Consider the following 18,970-nt stretch of genomic DNA (forward strand, 5'->3'; position numbering starts at 1 on the left):
AATAAATTCAGTCCATTCAATCAGCAAATATTTATTAGGTATTTACTAAAGTGCCAGGCACTTTGCTAGGTAGGTGTTGGAAATATGGTACAACAGTAAAACCATGCCTCTCTTCAAGGAACTTATATTCTATTGGGATCATACAGCATGTTCACAGATAAGTAAATGAAGGAACTAGTCAAAAGAAATACAAAATAATTGAGAGGGATACCTAACAGTTGGGGGAATCTGGAAAGGTTTCATGAAAAAGATGGTATTTGAGCTGAGCCTAGAAGGGATCTAGAGATTCCAGGAGGTAGAAGTAATATGGAAGAACATGGCAAGCACGAGGAACTAGCTGCCTGTTCCTTTGCCCAGAGATGAGAGACGGAATGTTGTAAGGGGAGAAGAGCAAATAAACCAGTTCCTGGGCTCAAGAATAGAGTAGGTGTATGGGGCTGGTGAGGGAGAATGTATAACCAAGAAGGATGGGTGGGAGCCAAATTGTGAAGGATCTTAAGTGCTGAACAGAAGTTTCTATTTTATCCTAGAGGATAAAAGAGCTGAAGCCTGTTGAACAGGGGAGTGATATGGTCAGACTTGTGCTTTACAAATATCAATGGCTTGCAACAGTGTGGAAGATGAACTTTTGGAAAGGGAAAATGTTAAAGCAGGGACCAATTGGATGATATAGGGAGAGAAGCATGGAAGATGGAAGGAGGAGATGGAAGTCCTGATTGAACTAGTGTGGTGTGTGGTGTGATCTACCCCATACTGATCTCTGATCAGTGGTGTCAAGCTCAAACAGAAATGGATTGGCAGGGGGAAGGAGGGAGAATGTATGTGTGGAAATATTGACTTAGAAAACCATAAATTACCATTATCTCTGTTGTATTGTATTTTTAATTATTTTGTTAAACATTTCCCAATGACATTTTAATCTGAGGCCCAGAGTTTGATACTTCTAAGATAGATAATAAAGAAAATGGGATAGATGACAAAGTTATTTAGGAAGTAGAATCAACAAGGCATTTGTAATTGTTGATTGAAGATTTTAAAATTGGGTACTGTCTTTGTCTGAGGAAGCTTTCATGAGCCACTATATCCATCTAGAGGGCTCCCACACCCAGTAAAAGTAATTATCCTTCTTTCAAGAGTGAGTGCTTGGTCATCTATTATTTCATTTGATTTTCCTAACTCAGTGAATTTGCCAGAGCAGGTATTATTCTTATCTTCCAGGTGAAGAAATGAAGGCTGAAAGGGTAAAAAAGATTTGCCTGGAGTCATGTGGCTAGTAAATAAATTGGGACAGCTTAAATTAGAATCCAAGACTTCTGATTCTTTGTCCTCTAGCTTAGGACTTTTGCAAATCATCTCCCTTCCCTAGACCTCAGTTTCTTCATCTTTACCACAAAGGAATTGTACTAGACCAGAGGTTCCCAAACTTATTTGACCTACCACCCCCTTTTCAAAAGAAAATTACTCAGAGCCCCTCTGGAAATCTGCTTTCTTTAACCATTTAATAGTTTTTGGGTTTTTTAAATTTGCATCATTTCAAAAAATACAGAATTTTTTTTAAAAATTCATCTTAAATTTAATAATTTATTGTAAAATTTGTGGGGTTTTTTCCCTGCACTGAAGTTTTGATGATGCTAAGCCTATCAAAGTCAGTCATCATACAATGTGGCTGTTGCTACGTGCAGTATTCTCCTCGTTCTGCTCATTTCACTCAGCATCAATTCATATAAGTCTTTCCAGGTTTTTCTGAAGTCTGCCAGCTAATCATTTCTTACAGTACAATAGTATTCCATTACATTCATATACCATGACTTGTTCAACCATTCCCCAATTAATGGGCATCGCCTCAATTTCCAATTCTTTGTCACCACAAAAAGAGCTGCTATAAATTGGGGGAGGGAGAAAAAGAAGAGAGGGAGAGGAAGATGGGAGATGGGGAAAATAATGCTTCAGTCTGCACTGAGTCCATCAGTTCTCTATCTGGAAGTAAATAGCATTTTTTATTATGAGTCCATTGGAATTGTGGTAGGTCATTGTGTTGATTAGAATTACTAAGTCTCTCGCAATATCTTTATAATATATCTTTACAACATATCTATGTCTTTACAATATTACTGTTACTGTGTAAATTATTCTCCCAGTTCTGCTCACTTCACTTTGTATCAGTGCATATAAGTTTTCCTGGGTTTTTTCTGAAACCATCCCCCTTGTCACTTCTTATAACACAATAGTATTCCATCACGTTCACATGCCATTATTTGTTCAATCATTCCCCAGCTGATAGGCATCCCCTCAGTTTCCAATTCTTTGCTACCATAAAAAGAGCTGCTATAAATATTTTTGTACATACAGATCCTTTTCCTTTTTTTTTTGATCTCTTTAGGGTATAGACTTAGTAGTGGTATTGCTGGGCAAAATATAGTAGCTTTTTGGGCATAGTTCCAAATTGCCTTACAAAATAGTTAGACTAGTTCACAGCTCCACCAACAGTGCATTAGTGTACCTATTTTCCCACATCCCCTCCAGTATTTATCATTTTCCTTTTCTGTCATCTAAGCCAATCCGAAGTGTGAGAAGTGGTACCTCAGAGTTATTTTCGTTTGCATTTCTCTAATTAGTGATTTAGAGCATTTTTTTTCATTTTTACTATTGAGAGCTTTGATTTCTCACTCTGAAAACTACCTGCTCATATTCTTTGACCATTATCATTTGGAGAATAGTTCCTATTTTTGTACATTTAGCCCTGTTCGCTATATAGTTGCTCTGTTCTCTATATAGAAATTTACTGTAAATTTACTGTAAATATTTTCCCATTTTCCTGCCTTTCTTCTAATTCTAGCCACAATGGTTTTGTTTGTGCAAAACCTTTTTAATTTTCTGTAACCAAAATTATCAAGTTTACTTCCAGTGAATCTTCTTATTTGTTATTTGGTCATGAACCCTTCTCTACATAGTTTTGACACATAAATTTCTTCCATGTTCCACCAATTTGCTTATATCGCCCTTTATGTCTAAATCACGTACCCATTTTGAGCTTATCTTGGTAGAGGATATAAGATATTGGTTTGGCAGTCTACTTTCTAGTTTCTTCAACAGTTTTTGTCAATAATCATTTTGTCCCCAACAGCTGGGATCTTTGGGTTTATCAAACACTAGATTACTGTGTTCATTTGCATCTGTGTGTTGTGTACCCAATCGGTTCTATTGATCAACCACTGTTTTTTATCCAGCATCAAATTGTTTTGATGATTATAATTTTATAATCTACTTTTGAGCTTCCTTTCCTTTTTTAATGCATTCCTTTAATATTCTTGACTTTTTGTTCTTCCAGATGAATTTTGTTTTTATTTTATTAGCTCTATAAAGTAGTTCTTTGGTAGTTTGGTATAGCACTGAATAAGTAATTTAATTTAGGTAGTATTGTTATGTGTATTATATTGGCTTGGCCCACTCATGATCAATTAATATTTCCAATTATTTAGGTCTATATTTGTGTGAAGAATGTTTTATAATTGTGTTCACATAGTTCCTGTGTATCTCTTTGCAGGTAGACTTCCGAGTATTTTGTACTGTCTATAGTTATTTTAAATGTAACTTCTCTTTCTATCTTTCTGCTGGGTTTTGTTGGTAGTTATTAGAAATGCAGATAATTTGTGTGGGTTTATTTTATATCCTACAGCTTTTCTAACATTGTTAATTGTTTTGACTGGTATTTTAGTTGAATCTCTAGAGTTCTCTTAGTAAACCATCATAGTATAATCTGCAAGAAGTGATAGTTTTATTATTGACTATGCTTATTCCTTTGATTACTTTTTCTTGCCTAATTGCTATAGCTAGCATTTCTAGTACAATATTGAATATGAATAATAGTGATTATAATAGACATCCTTGCTTCACCCTTGATCCTATTTGAAAAGGCTTCTAGTTTATCCTCATTATAGATAATGCTTGTTCTTGGTTTTAGATAGATATTACTTATTATTTTAAGAAAAGCTCCATTTCAGGGCAGCTAGGTGGCACAGTGAGTAGAGCACCGGCCCTAGAGTCAGGAGTACCTGAGTTCAAATCTGACTTCAGACACTTGACACATTTTACTAGCTGTGTGACCTTGGGCAAGTCACGTAACCCCAATTGCCCTGCCTTCCCCCTTGGAAAAAAAAGCTCCATTTATTCCTATGCTTTTTAGTGTTTTTTAACAGGAAAGGGTGTTGCATTTTGTAAAAAGCTTTTTCTGCAATAATTGAAGTAATCATGATTTTTTGTTACTTATGTGGTCAGTTATGCTTATTGTTTTCCTAATATTGAACCAGCCATGCATTCCTGGTATAAAGATAGCCTGATCATAGTATATGATCTTTTTTGATACTTTGTTGTAATCTCCTTCATAATGTTTTATTTAAAATTTTTGCATCAATATTCATTAGGGAAATTTTGTCTGTAGTTTTTTTTCTCTGTTTTTACTCTCCCTAGTTAGGTATCAAGATCATATTTGTGTCATAGAAGGAATTTGGTAGGACTCCTTCTTTACCTATTTTTTTCAAGCACATATATAGTGGAATTAATTGTTCTTTAAATATTTGGTAGAATTTGCTTGTATATCCATCTCATCCTTTTTTTGTTTGTTTTTTAGTGAGCTCATTTATTATGGCTTGCTCAATTTATTTTTCAAAGATAAGATTAAGTATTTTATTTCCTGTTCTGTTAATCTGGGCAATTTATATTTTTGTAGATGTTCATCTACTTCATTTAGATTATTAGTTTCATTGGCATATAGCTAAGCAAAATAGCTCCTAGTGATTGCTTTTATTTCATTTTCATTGGTTGTGAATTTGCCCTTTTAATTTTTGATACTGTTCATTTGATTTTCTTTTTTATATCAAATTAACCAATTAAATCATTGTCTATCTCAAAAAATTCCTAGTTTTATCTATTAGTTCAGTGGCTTTTTAAATTTCAGTTTTATTAATCTCTCCTTTGATTTCTATGTTGGTGTTTGAGGTGTTTTAATTTGTTTTTCTAGTTTCTTTTAGTTGCACACCCAATTTATTGATCTATTTTTTTCTCTCTTTTTTATGTAAGCATTTAGAGATACAATTTTCCCCTAAATACTGCTATAGATAAATTCTACACATTTTGGTTTGCTCTTTCATTGATGTCAGTCTTTAATGAAATTATTGATTGTTTCTATGATTTGTTTTTTGACCTACTCATTCTTTAGAATTAGATTAGTTGCCAATTGACTTTTAATCTATGCTTCAAAGACCCTTTTTCAAATGTAATTTTACTGCATTATGTTAAAAAAGATACATTTACTATTTCTGCTTTTTTGCATATTTGTGAGGTTTTTAATGCCACAATACAATCAATTTTTGTGTGCACAGATGATAAATACACTCCTTTCTATTTTCATTCATTATTCTTCAGAGGTCTATCATGTCTAACTTTTCTAAAATTCTCTTCATCAACACAGCCAGCCCCAGGCCTGGGCCAGCATCAGGGGGCAGCAGTGAGGCCAGCTATGCTGTAGCTACAGAGTTCAGTGAACTCAATAGGCATGAGCCCCACGATGCTGGTCCCAATCCACAGGGGCATGGGTGTGGCAGCAGCGGGCACAGGGCTCAATCAGGGGTTGGGGACAGAACAATATTGTGTCAGATGCTCTAACCCCTCAATATGCACAACCCCATACACTGTGGCTGGAACCACTGAACAGGCTGTAGAGGAGATCAGTTTAGTTCTCCTGCCCACAGAGGATGCAGAGGTGCAGGGCATAGGGCTCTTGACAGAGGTTGATCATTGGAACAGTGAAAATAAATGGCTAGATCTCATCACAGACTAATCCCTGCTGATCTCTAAATGTGACTTCATTAATTCACAACGCCAGCAGATGATTAGAATATCTCTAAATGAAGTTGATGCTATATCTTATGGAGAGTTTGAATTTGCTCCTAAATCACTGAATAAGTGAGAAGGTTTGGGGATTTGAATTCAGTGGGATAATCAAAACTATCCCTTCTTCATAAACAGATGGAATCCCTGGTCCACAGACCTGCCATATGCCACTTTTATAGAGCATCCAATGGCAGATGCTAATGAAAAGATTGCACCTCTTTGCCAATTGGAAAGCTTCAAGGCTCTATTAATTCAAGCCATCAAGAAGGCCCAGAAGGAATTCCCTTTACCGGGTTGAGCCAGTGGTGTGCTGGTCTATGAGTGTCCTTTTCTCATTGAGACCTACATGGGCTCATGTCCTTCGTCAACAATGAGGCAAAGCTAGGCTATTCTGTCAAGAGGCAAAATCAGCTTCTAAACTTGTGTATTTCACAATCCACTTGCTATAGAAATTGTCATTGAGTGTTGTGATTGTAAAGGAGATGACTTCCTGAAAGGTAAGTGGAGGACCCAGAGAATGCTTACAGGTTAAAGGATATATAATGGTTATTCATCTCTAGGGTTGTGAATAGTAAAGTGAATTACAGACTTAAGATATTGGACACTCAGCAACAATACAAGCTAAAGACAAAGGGCAAATTGAATCCAGTTGTCATTTGTATTAGCTGGTATTTTATTTTCTAATTACTCCTGTCACTTTGTCTTTAGTGTGTAGATTTTGCTTCTTTTGACATTTCCCAATACAGCTACTCTAGCATGCTCATTTAAAAAGATCAGAATGACTCCACTTACAATGTAATGTGATGTTAATCATATACAAGGAGTCTAGTGACCGTAGCCACAAATGTTTATACTTAGTGTCAATTTTAGAATTTCAAAGCTTCATTTTTTTTCCTTTTTAAAAAGCCAAATACAAGAGCAGCCAACAGATGATCCACTTTAGCTGGACTGAGTCTTTGCTTTTGTTAGTTACTGTTGTGGATGACAGTAGTTTTGTAGATGTAAGTTTGATCAGAAGTCAGACTTTTTCTAGAATGAATCTAAATTGTTACTATTTCTGATAACATAAAGGCCCAAAGAGGTTTGCCAGGGTGGGGGGATGGGGAGGATGTGAGGGAAGAGGGGTAATAACTTTAAGACAGTTTAACTGGTTTTATTAGACAATCACCTTGATAATTCTTTGAACATGATTTTATTAATATGTATGCTGTTTTTTTTATTGCTGTATGAGTATTCAAAAGGAAATTAATTCACATTGCTCTCTGAGTACTGTACTTTTTAAAGGACTCCTGTTAGACGAGCACTAAGCAGCTAATGTCTAATATGGTTATTCATGTGTATATGTAGATCAGAATACTGCCCTCATGTCATCCAAGCTTTAGTGTCCTGGTATGAATAAAATAGTCAAAGATGATAGCCTTTTGTAAATAAATTATGTGAACAGAATTATAGTTAGACTTCTTAGAAGAATGAGAATCCTGTATGCCACAAAATATAGTTTACTCTTTGTAAACTACATATTGTTTAACCAGCCTTTTGGTTTGCACGTGTATGTGTGTTTGAACACTTTGTTTTTAAACTTCACGTTTAATTGTTAGCTTGTCAGCTGACTGGCATGTGTGTGTCTGGAATGCATGTCACTGAATGTCCAAAATAGAAAGACTGTTTGAGAAACCTGTGTGTATAGCTTCTGTTTCTAATCTTGTAGTAAAAACAACTCCAATTTAAAAAATAATTCTATTCATCTCCTTAACGTTCTTGATTATCTTATAGTTAGATTTATCTAGGTCTGGGAGGAGTAAATTGAGGTTCCTCCGCTGTTAAAAGTTTTACTGTCTGTTTCCTCCTATAACTCATTTAATCCAGGAATTTAGATGTTATGCCATTTGGTACATAAATATTCAGTATTAATGTTAATACATTCATTAATTGTCTGTGGTACCTTTTAGCAAAATGTAGTTTTCCTGATTATCTCTTAGTTTTGTCTAAGATCCTGGTTACTACCCTGCCTTAATTCAGCTGAAGCATGATAGATTCTGCTCTAGCTCCTTACTTTAACTCTGCATATATGTTTCTGTTTCAAGTGTTTTATGTAAACAACATGTTAAATTTCAGATTCTAATCTGTTCTACTATCCTTTTCCATTTTATGGGTGAGTTCATCCCGTTTATATTCATAATTATGATTATTAACTGTGTATTTCCTTCTGTTTTCTTCTGTTTATCTCTCTGTCTCTTTCTCTCTGTCTTCCTCCCCCATTCTTTCTCAAAATGCTGTTTTGCTTTTGACTACTGGTCCCCTTAATCGATCTTTCCTGTTTTTCCTCCCTCCCCCCCCCCAACACTTTAATTCTTGTCGTTCCTACTTCTCTGTTGGGTAAGATAGATTTTTATATCCAGCTGAGTGTGTGTGTGTGTCTTTCTCTCTATATGTGTGTGTGTGTGTGTGTGTGTGTGTGTGTATACACACACATATACATATATATACACACATATATATGTATATTTATGTGCATATATATATTCTTCCATCCTCTAACCAATTCAAGAGAAAGTGAGGTTCAAGTGCTGCCTGCCCCCATTCTCCCTCCATTAAATTCTTTTTTGCCCCATTTATGTGAAATAATTTACCCATTCTTCCTTTCCCTTCCTCCCTCTCCCATTGCATCCTTCTTTCTCACCCTTCCATTCTTCTTTTGAGATCATCCCAATATAATAGATATACTCATTCCTTCTAAGTAGACTCCTTTTAACATCCCTAGTTATAAAATTCTGAAGGGTTACATGTGTCATTCTAATATAAACTTGTTTAATCCCTTATGATTTCTTACTCTTGTTTGACTTTTTACACTTGAGTCTTGTGTTTGAATGTCAGATTTTCTATTCAGCTTTGGTCTTTTCATCAGAAGTTTTTGAAAGACCTCTGTTTCATTAAATGACCATGTTCCCTTATCCACCCCCTCACCCACAGGATGATATTCAGTTTTGCTGAGTAAGTTATTCTTGGTTATAATCCTAGCTCCTTCTCTACCCAGAAAATCATCCAGAAGGCTTACCCTCTGCTCCTTTATAGCGGTGACTACTAAATCTTTTGTGATCCTGACTGTGGCTTAACAATATTTTAATTCTTTCTTTCTAGATGCTTGCAGTGTTTTTTTCTTGACCTAAGAGTTCTATTTTGGCTATAATATTTCTGGAAGGTTTCATTTTGGAATTTCAGGAAATGACTGGCAGATTCTTTTAATTTCTTCTTTACCCTCTGGTCCTAGGATGTCTGGTTCTAGGATACCTTTTATTATGTCTTGAAATATGATGTCTAGGCCCTTTTTTGTTCATGGCTCTCAAGTAGTCCAGTGATTCTTAAATTATCTGTCCACAATATATTTTCCAGGTCAGTTGTTTTTCTATAAGACATTTCACATTCTTCTATTTTTTCATTCTTTCGTTTTTTTAATTGTTTCTTGATAACTCATGGAGTTATTAGCGTTCACTTGGCAAATTCTAATTTTTAAGGAGATATTTTCGTAAGTTAGGTTTTATAATCTGTTTTTCCATTTGTCCAATTCTGATTTTTAAGGAATTATTTTTTCTCAGTATATTTTACCAAGCTCTTAATTTTCTTTTCATAATATTCTTACAGAGCTCTCATTTCTTTTTCCAAATTATCCTCTACTGCTCTTATTTGATTTTTAAAATCTTTTTTTTGATCTTTTTAAACTCTTACAGGAATTCTTGTGCTTCTGACCAATCTGCATTTTTCTTTGAAGCTCTGTGTGAAGATACTTTCAAGTCATTTCTTCTATGTTTGTATCTTAACACTTTTCTGTCACCATTCTAGCTTTTCATGATTAAATTCTTTTTGTTTGTTCATTTTTCCAATCTTTTTATTGACTTTCAATTTTAAGTTGTGGTAGGCTCTGTTCTCCTCTGGGGTGAGGGGAGATATCTGGCCTCAGCTTTTTTAAATGCCCTTTTGCTGCTTTCACAACTCACTCTAGGCACCTGTGAGTTTTTGGTGTTTCCAAAGTGATGTGATCCATGAAGAGATCAGTTCACTACCCTCCTGGTATGTACTCTGCAAATTCTTGACCCAGATTGAATCTTTTGGCTTATGTGTGGTTGAGTTTCCTAGACTACTGCTGGACTCAATTATAGTTGGGATGTTCTGCAGATTCAGAGCAACTGAATTTCTGGCTCCCTCTTGGTTCTGGTCTCCTGCCCTGGTTTATTCCACTGCAGGCGGGTTTATGTGTGGGGTTAAGGTTAGAACTGAGTCCCCACTCTGCTCTTGGGCTCAGAGCCACACAGCTGTGTTTCTGGAGATTGTTCCTTGCCCATGCTTCCTAGAAACCATGACTGTCCCTCCCCACCCTGGAACCATGACCTGGAACTGGGTAATGGGAAACAGAGCTGCTAGATGGCATTAATTCATGTTCCCAGTGGTAGTAAAGGGGTCCCCTGGGATCTCTTTCTATCCCTTATTGTCCGTATGTGTGGGCTGCTCCTGCTCCTCTCACCACAGCCCACTGCTGCTTTTACCTGCTGCTGCACTGCTATTCTATATTCCTAGCCAGCCCTTAGGCCTGTCTATCCTGTTATGCTGCCTTGGGCTGAAAAAATGATTCACTGTGACTTTTTCTTGGCTTTCCCAGTCCAAATTTGGTTTAGCACATTTTTTAGGTTATTGTGGAGGAGGTTGTGAAGAACTTAAGGAAAAATTGCTACCTCTCATTCTGCCATCTTGACTCCACTCTCAACCCCCATTCTATACTATGTAACTTCACCTGAGCCCTCAGTGATTCATGGAAATGCTATTCCTTTCTGATTGACTTTCTTCCGTGCTGTCTTGTCTACTCACACTACCTCTATCCTAATTCAAGCCCTCTTCAATTTATTCATTTTCCGTGGTTTACCCCTTATCCCACCTCGGTTCCAGACAGAGATGGCCGTACCCTTGACAGCACCGCCACCTGAAGGTATTCTACTTGCATGTTTATGGACTCTGAAATGTCCTTATCTGATCACAATCTGTTATCACTCCACTTCTCCCTCTGCCTTGCAAACCTCTAACTTGTTCATCATCCTCACTTGACTTCCAGTCCCTCCACCTCCACAGTTCTTTCCCAGGCAATCACTTCTGTACTAGCTACACTCTTCTCTCTTCTCAATCTTGACTACTTGGTGAATTAGTTCAACTCTATACTTTTCTCTTAAGTCTGACTCCCTATCTTATCAGTGATCTTGCCCTGTCAAGTCATAGCCTAGGATTACTCCTACCATTCACTGTCTTTGCTCCTATTTATGTGTTGCTGGACCAGATTGATGTTACATCGTGTCAGCTGGGCCCTCAGTGCTATAAAGTAATCCTTTTATACCTCCCTAATTGATTCATTATCCTGTTCATCACAGTGGCTCTTCTAAACCTTTTTATTCCTCCTAAAAAATCTCCTCCCCCCCACCATCTTAGCTGAGAACCTTGACTAATATTTCACTAAAAAAAAATTGAGAACATTCATCGCAGGTTCCTTCTTCTACCATCCTCTACTCATATCACCCAGATGCCTTCCATCACAATCTCCTCCTTCATCTTTATCTCACATGAAGAAGTGGCTCTTCTTGGAAACTCTCTACATGCAGGGGTGACCCCATTCCATCCCTCTTCTCCAGCAGGTTTCCTCCCTTTATTTTCCCTACTCATTCAGTCTCTCCCTGTTTACTGGCTGTTTCCCTACTGCCTATAAATACTCCCATGTTTCTCACATCCTCAAAAACCCTCACTTGCTTTGTTCATTCCTGCTAGCTGTCATCCCATATTCTCTCTTTTATGGCTAAATTACTTGAGAAGGCTATCTATAATAAGTGCCTCTACTTCTTTTCCTCTCACTCTTAAGTTTCTGAAATCTGGCTTATAGCCTCATTATTCAGTTGAAAATGCTGTCTTCTCAAGATTACCAGTGATTACTTAATTGTCAAATCTACTGGTCTTTTCTAAGTCTTCATATTCCTGACCTCCCTGTTGCCAGTGGCACTGTTCATCAGTCTCTTCTCCTTGATAACTCTGTTTTCTCTAGGTTTTTATGACACTGCTCTCTCTTGCTTCTGCTCCCTCTCTAACTGCTCATTCCCAATTTTCTTTGCTGGATCTTTGTTCCCCAGGGCACAGTCCTGGGTGTCCTCTTCTCATCTCATCAATCTTCATGGATTCTCTTATCATCACTATGTAGATGATTCTCACATCTATTTGTCCAGGCCTCATCTCCTCCAAATACTGTGTATTGGACCTCTCAAACACAGTATATCCCAGACTGAACTTGTTATCTTTTTCCTGAAGCCCTTCCTTTTTCTAACCCGTCAAGGGTATTATCATCCTCCCAGTCACACAGACTCTCAGGCTCAGGGTTGTCCTGGACTCTTCATCTTCTCTTACCTCCCATAACCAAGTGGTTGCCAAGGCCCATCAATTCTGCCTTGGTGACCCCTCTTATATATGCCCCCTTCTCTCTTTTGACACTGCTGCTACTCTGATATAGACTCATTCCCTCATTACTGGACTATAACAGTAGCCTTCTGATTGGTCTCCCTACCTCAAGTCTCTCCGCATTACAATATATCCATCCTTCACTCAGCTGTCAAATTGATCTTCCTAAAGCATAGATCTAGCCATTTTACCTCCCCATTCAATAAACTCCCATATTTCCCCATTACTTCAAGGATCAAATATAAAATTCTCTGTTTGGCATTCAGAGCCTTTAATTACCTGCTCCCTGCTGTTTCAGGCTTCTTATACCTTATACCACCACCACCACCTCCCCCCCCACCTCCACACACCACATATAGTCTTTAATCCAGCAGTGTTGGCCTCCTTGCTTTCGCTTGAACAAGACCTACCGTGTCCTGACTGCATTTTCACTAGCTATTTTTCATGCCTAGAATGCTTTCCCTCTTCATAGTAGTCTCCTGGCTTCCTACAAATCCCAGCTAAAAATCTCACCTTCTACAGAAAGCTTTTCCTAATCCCTCTTAATTCTAGTTCCTTCTATTTGTTAATTATTTCCTTGAGGGCAGGAACTGGTTTGGTTTTGGTTTGGGGGATTTTTTGGCCTTTCTTTATATTCTCAGTGATTAGCACTGTGTCTGGCAAATAGTACGAATTTAATAAATGCTTGTTGACTTGAATCCTTTCCCCTCATCTAGACTATTTCATAGTAGTTCATCTCCTTGCCATTAGATTCTGTATTTTCTTATCTGTCTTGATAGTTAGGTCTGACCATGTCAAACAAACATTGATGTCTATTATTTAGATCAACAGTTCTCAGTCTTTTCGATCTCAAGAGCCCTTTATACTCCTAGAAATTTTTGAGGGCCTCCCAAAGAGCTTTTGTTTATATGGTTTAAATCTATTGGTATATACTGTATTAGAAATTAAAATGTCCTAATATTATTATGAAAATAGTTTTTGCCTCACAGACTCCCTGTAAAGGTCTGGGAGACTTCCAGGGTCCTCAGACCCTACTTTGAGAGTGACCGGTTGATCTAAAGCAGGGCTGTCCAACCTTAGGTTATCTTAGGGCTGCATTAAAATAAAAATAATTATTTGAGGGTTGCACCCAGAATAAAAAATACAGTACACTAATAGAAAGTAGAGGAACGCACGTCATCAATACCGAAGGCACAAAGCAAGAAAGCAAACACAAAACAACAAAGCCACAACACAACAGTATAAAGGTAGGTGCATACTGACTAGTCTGCATCATACAGACAGAATGCATCCCATAGATTGATTGAAAATTCTGTGCGATATGTTCCATCCGTAATACTGCTTAAAAACACCAAAGAAAATTAACATCAACAAGAGTATTTATTAGGGATGGAATTAAAAAATCTAATATGCATTCCATGCAAATTATTATTTTATTTTTTCGCTCGTGAAAATTAAAACCCATAGGCGGGCCGCACAAAATTGCACTGCGGGCCACCCCGGGTCATATTTTGGACAGCCCTGATTTAAAGGATAAAAATACGAACTCTGTACCCTGGCACTACCTTTCCAGTCACATTTCATGGTGCTTTTCTTCACATAAATGTTCTAACCAAACTTGACAGCTAATTGTTCACCAATCTAATCTGGCACTTTGCTAATCTTTGCACAGGTCACCTGATTCCTCATTGCCTAAAACATTCCTTTGACATTTCTACCTGTTAGAATTCTTTCCTTTTGAATGATTGGCTTATTACAATCCAACAATGAGGGGGTCTTTTCCTGGGGAAGCAGGACATGAGATTCTCTGTAAATCCTTACTTTCTAACAATGGAGTCACAATGCCATGTGTAACAGCAGTTCGGCTAGCAGCTGTTGTGGGGTGTAAGACCCAGTAAGACCAGCAACAAGAGCTGCCAGCACAGGTTCTTTTGATCTGCTTTACTAAGGAAAGTAATGTTAAGGGGTTAACAGTCTTACTTTAATGCAACATACAAATATCATTCAGTTAGGTCAGGAGGAAAAGCCAGCACCCTGAGCTTCAGAGCAAATACAAACAAATTACAAACATACACAATATAAACAGACCAGATCACAATTCAATAGTTACCAGGAAAGCATCAACATTTGGGTTCACAAGCTGGAGGGCTCTTAACTACAGATATCCAGAGTCTCCACATCAACACTCCTCCGAGAGTGAGAGCCCCAGACAGAATGCTAACCTTTGAGCTTTTATACTCTGTTCAGGACCCAAAGGATTCACACCTTATTAGCAAAAGTTTGTGGGCCTGGGGTTTAGCATCTAGTTAGCGAAAGGGTGTGGGCCTGCGACTTTGTACCTAGTAAGGCTTAACCAAAGGCATTAGATTACTTCAGCATTTCTAAAAGAGAAAACAGTAAAAAAAAAAAAAAAGTCCTACCTTAATTACCAATACACCATGCTTGTAATAGGGGTGGCTATGAACAGATACTTTCAGCCTGGGGGCCCCCATGTTTATGAGCTATGTAGGAAGTGAACACCAAAGGAGTCTCGTTGGATTTGGGTAAACACATTCAGTTCTTTGAACACTCACCAGGAAAAACCATGGTAGTAGCAAGCAGGGGAGTAATTCAGTAACACTTTAATAAGGCATAGAGAATACAGAGGCCAAAGGCATCGGGTAGGGGATGGAGGATGGGGTGGTAGAGAGGGGTTTGGGGCTGGGGGGAGAAGACAACAGGAAGGAAAGAGGCAGAGAGAGTCACTTAGATAACCGCAGCACAGAGTGAAGAGCACCTGGGCAGCATGGACCTGTAGCAGGTGGAAGAGTGCTGGAGGGAGGGGGGCAGCTAGGTGGCACAGTGAATAGAGCCCTGGCCCTGGAGTCAGGAGGACCTGAGTTCAAATTTGGCCTCAAACATTTGACACACTTACTAGCTGTGTGACCTTGGACAAGTCACTTAACCCCAATTGCCCTGCCTTACCCCCTTCAAAAAAAAAAAAGGAGTGCTGTGGGCACAGAGGGACATGAGTTTGAGGTGCCAATTTTAAAGGATTCTGATGGTAAAGGAGACACTAATTCTTATCCATGCCATCTTAGGCTTAGTTTATTAATATGTCTACATCATCTCAAAGTTATCAGCACTACCTTAGGGTTCTCTTGTTTACATAAGGTTTTGCTGCACATGTCTAGAGCTTGTCTGCAACTTACAGACTGAGGGCAATTAGTGGAACTAAGAGGCCATCACATTGGGGCCTAGCTGACTTCCTCTGTTTTAGCACATAGTCTCAGGATGTGGCCTCAGCTAATTTATGAGGCAGTTGAAAATGGCTTCTAGGCTTTCTTAATTTATAGACAGTTTGTAAGTGACTTCTGTGTTCCCCTTTGTATTCTTATTTCCTAGTGTTGTTGCCTCATACTGAATACTTATAGACTCACTTATTGTACTAACTAGGGGTTGGGAGTGGTATTCAGGAGAACCAGAACAAGATACAATTTCCACACACCTTTCCTTAGCTACCCCCTCTCCCTTAGCATATCATCTAGTCATACTCTCTTGAAAATATTGTTTATCCCTCATATTTCTTGTACCAATTTGTATGCTTCACTGTATTAAGTACTTATTTCTGTAATAATAATAATAGAGTTGTTTCATGAATCCCATGGGCAAAGAATTCATCACCAAGTGGCCAGTTTCCCAGTGTATTTAAATATAGCTGGCATTTATATAGTGTTTTAACACAAAGCACTTTACACTTGAGCCTCATTGCAACTCTGTAAGCTAAATGTTAAAGGTATTATTCCTATTGTACAGAGGAAGAAACTGAGTTTGAGAGACTGTGACTTATTTGCCTGTGCTCCCAGATAACAAACCGAGACAGGTTTTCAACTCAGTTATTCATGACTCCAAGTCCAGCATTCTATCCCCTCTGCTATATTGCTTTTGTCCCCTCCCTACTTCCAGTTAGATTGTAAGTTCCTTGAAGACAGGCATGTGCTCTAAGATAATGTTTATCACCCTACCCATAGTAAGTATTTAATAACTCTTTGAATCAAAGTGGTATTTAAGGCATCTCAAGGATATTTTTGAATAGAAAAAGAGGTAGGCTGGTTCTGTGGTGATGAGAGACATAGGTGGACAACCTGATGCCACATTATTAAAATAATTTGTGAAAGGATGGTCTCAAGAAATTTGAATAGGTCCTCTGTAGACTGTTTATAGAAAGTCATAGATGAGAATAACAGTATGAGAAGACATGGAGAGGGTTGGGATCTGCATCAGTGTTTTACACCAATGAAATCAAGAATTTATTCAAGTTTAATTTTTAAAAGCCCAATTACAAACAGTCATAGAAATCAGTTCTTCATTTCTTCCCTCGTAGAACAAGATAAGATCATAATTCTAAGATAATATTGCTCAAAAATGGTCACATAATAAAAATAACACATGAGATTGTAGTAGAGAATACACACACACACACACACACACACACACACACACACACACACATTTCAGCAAAATAACCCAGCTTCAAGTTTTTTCCCCCAAGATTTAGTATAGTCTGTTTTAAAATGATCACATTTTTAAAAACTACCTTGACCCCAACAGGTCAACTGATATAATCTTAATATAATCTTCTGCTTTTCTTTAGTTTGACTAAGATTGAATTTCTGGAGGAAAAATCTTCAGTTTGCTTGGCAGGAAAAGGATTATAAAGCCTGTGTTTGGCTTCAGTTATGTATCAAAACCTTTCATTTAGAAAGATGAATCCTAAACCATAGGCAATGCTGAATAATTCATTTTTCACTGTCTTAACCTTTCACTGTAAAGATAATGATTTACACAAAACTGTCTTATGTACTGCCTTGGATAATTTTGACCATATTATACTATGCAAAGAATTTGAAAGAGCCTGAACTTCATTATATCTGTTATTTATTGATGTCAATAAAAGATTCAAGTGGTAAATATGAGAGCATTTTACAGAAAGAAGTGATCATTTTTAAGTATTACAAATATATTTCATATTAAAAGTTTATGAATTTAATTAATCATGTGCTTTTTGTCCTAACTTCACAAAAATTATATCTTACTACTTAAGAAAGCAGTATTTCCCAGTATGAGCGAACTACGTGCTGATTCCCATGCATGTGAAACATTTTAATGTGGGGTGTGTGTGTGTTTTCCAGTGTGGCATTGCATCATCATTTGAATGAGTTGAAAATGTCAGTGAGTAAGATTCCTCAAGCACAGATTCACTATCCTGGTAGCATATGGAGGTCTTTGAGTATTACATAAAAATCTAAGAATGTTTTAAAAGCAAGAAACCTATTTAACTTTTGGCGTATATAACACTCAGAAGATTTTCAGAAAATTATATGCTGAGTAGTCACTTTGGCCAGAAAATGATTCACTCCATTTTGTTTCTAAACTTTGACCAAATCTTTGAAATATCTTTTGTTTTTTGTTTTTTAAGTTGCAGATCATCTGGGCTGTGATCCTCAAACACGTTTCCATGTCCCACCTGACATCAAACAATGGATTGCTTTGCTGCAGAGAGGAAACTGTACATTTAAAGAGAAAATATCACGGGCAGCTTTCCACAATGCTGTTGCTGTAGTCATCTATAACAATAAATCTAATGAAGAGACAGTCACCATGACTCACCAAGGTAAATAAAAATGGAAGTGTTTTTCCCTTCAAAGGTTTTCTCTCTCTCCCTCCTCTCCAAATCATTCTCTTACCATTCTTGTTGACACCTTACCATAGTTGAAGGTACAGCATTTGTGAATTTTGAACATAATCCTCTATTTATAAATGCATATTTAGTTGTAGTTATTATTTGGTCACCACGTAGCATATATGTTTTCTTTTTTGTAGGAATTCCTTTATTTAGATCCTAAAAACTGGAAATGTTATAAATTTTAAGGCGTTTAAATTCTAAATTCTCAAGTTGGCTGAGGTTCTTAGTCTTTCCATATAGCATGCATTGTTTATTTTTTCCTATTGTAGAATCACTGCCTAGGATATTTAGTGATTACTGGATTTGGTGAGCTGCCAGTGTGGGGGAAAAAAAAGTGGTTCTTCACTAAGATCACTGTTAGAACTGATTTTCTGGTGATTTTTTTATCTCATACTTGCAGAGTTTTATAGAATTTAAAGTTAGAAGACCTCAGATGTCATTTAGTCTGAGTCTTATTTTACAGTTGAGGAAACTGAGGCCCAAACAATTAAGTGACTTGTCCATAGTCAAATAGCAAATATTGGTTTTTAACTTATATCCTTTGATTCTGATCTAGTGCTTTTTCCACTACTTAAAGTACTTCAAAAAGATTTTTTTCAGCTATGTGGTATATAGATTGTAATTTCTTCTACTATAGAAAATGGTTTCCATTATTGTGCCAGAATATAAATGCAGGCCAACCTTCTGCTGATGAACCTCGCTGAACTGAGCGAGGCTAGTCCTCAGATAATTCACCACAAAATTCAGTGTTATCTTTAGAGAAATCTTAAACTGGAAGGTTAATAACATTAAAGGAATTGACTTTAATCAGATATTCAGATTTTGAGGCAGTTATTTGCTAAAACATAAATATCAACATTTTAGATTTCTCATACTAAA

At 37.2% G+C, this 18,970-nt stretch overlaps 1 protein-coding gene and 1 pseudogene across 3 annotated transcripts in view; both read left to right on the top strand.

Annotated features, from left to right (window-relative positions):
- RNF130 (ring finger protein 130) overlaps positions 1 to 18,970 on the top strand; it is a 124,593-nt gene that overhangs the window by 16,222 nt on the left and 89,401 nt on the right. For all 3 annotated transcript variants that reach the window (XM_036751450.1, XM_036751449.1, XM_036751448.1), the window contains exon 2: positions 17,825 to 18,019. In XM_036751450.1, the coding sequence (XP_036607345.1) occupies positions 17,825 to 18,019 (195 nt within the window). The remainder of the gene's footprint in view (positions 1 to 17,824; positions 18,020 to 18,970) is intronic.
- Positions 5,516 to 6,307, top strand: LOC118843697 (annotated as a pseudogene).

Source organism: Trichosurus vulpecula, chromosome 3 (genome assembly GCF_011100635.1).
Source record: "Trichosurus vulpecula isolate mTriVul1 chromosome 3, mTriVul1.pri, whole genome shotgun sequence".
NCBI classification, from domain to species: Eukaryota; Metazoa; Chordata; class Mammalia; order Diprotodontia; family Phalangeridae; genus Trichosurus; species Trichosurus vulpecula.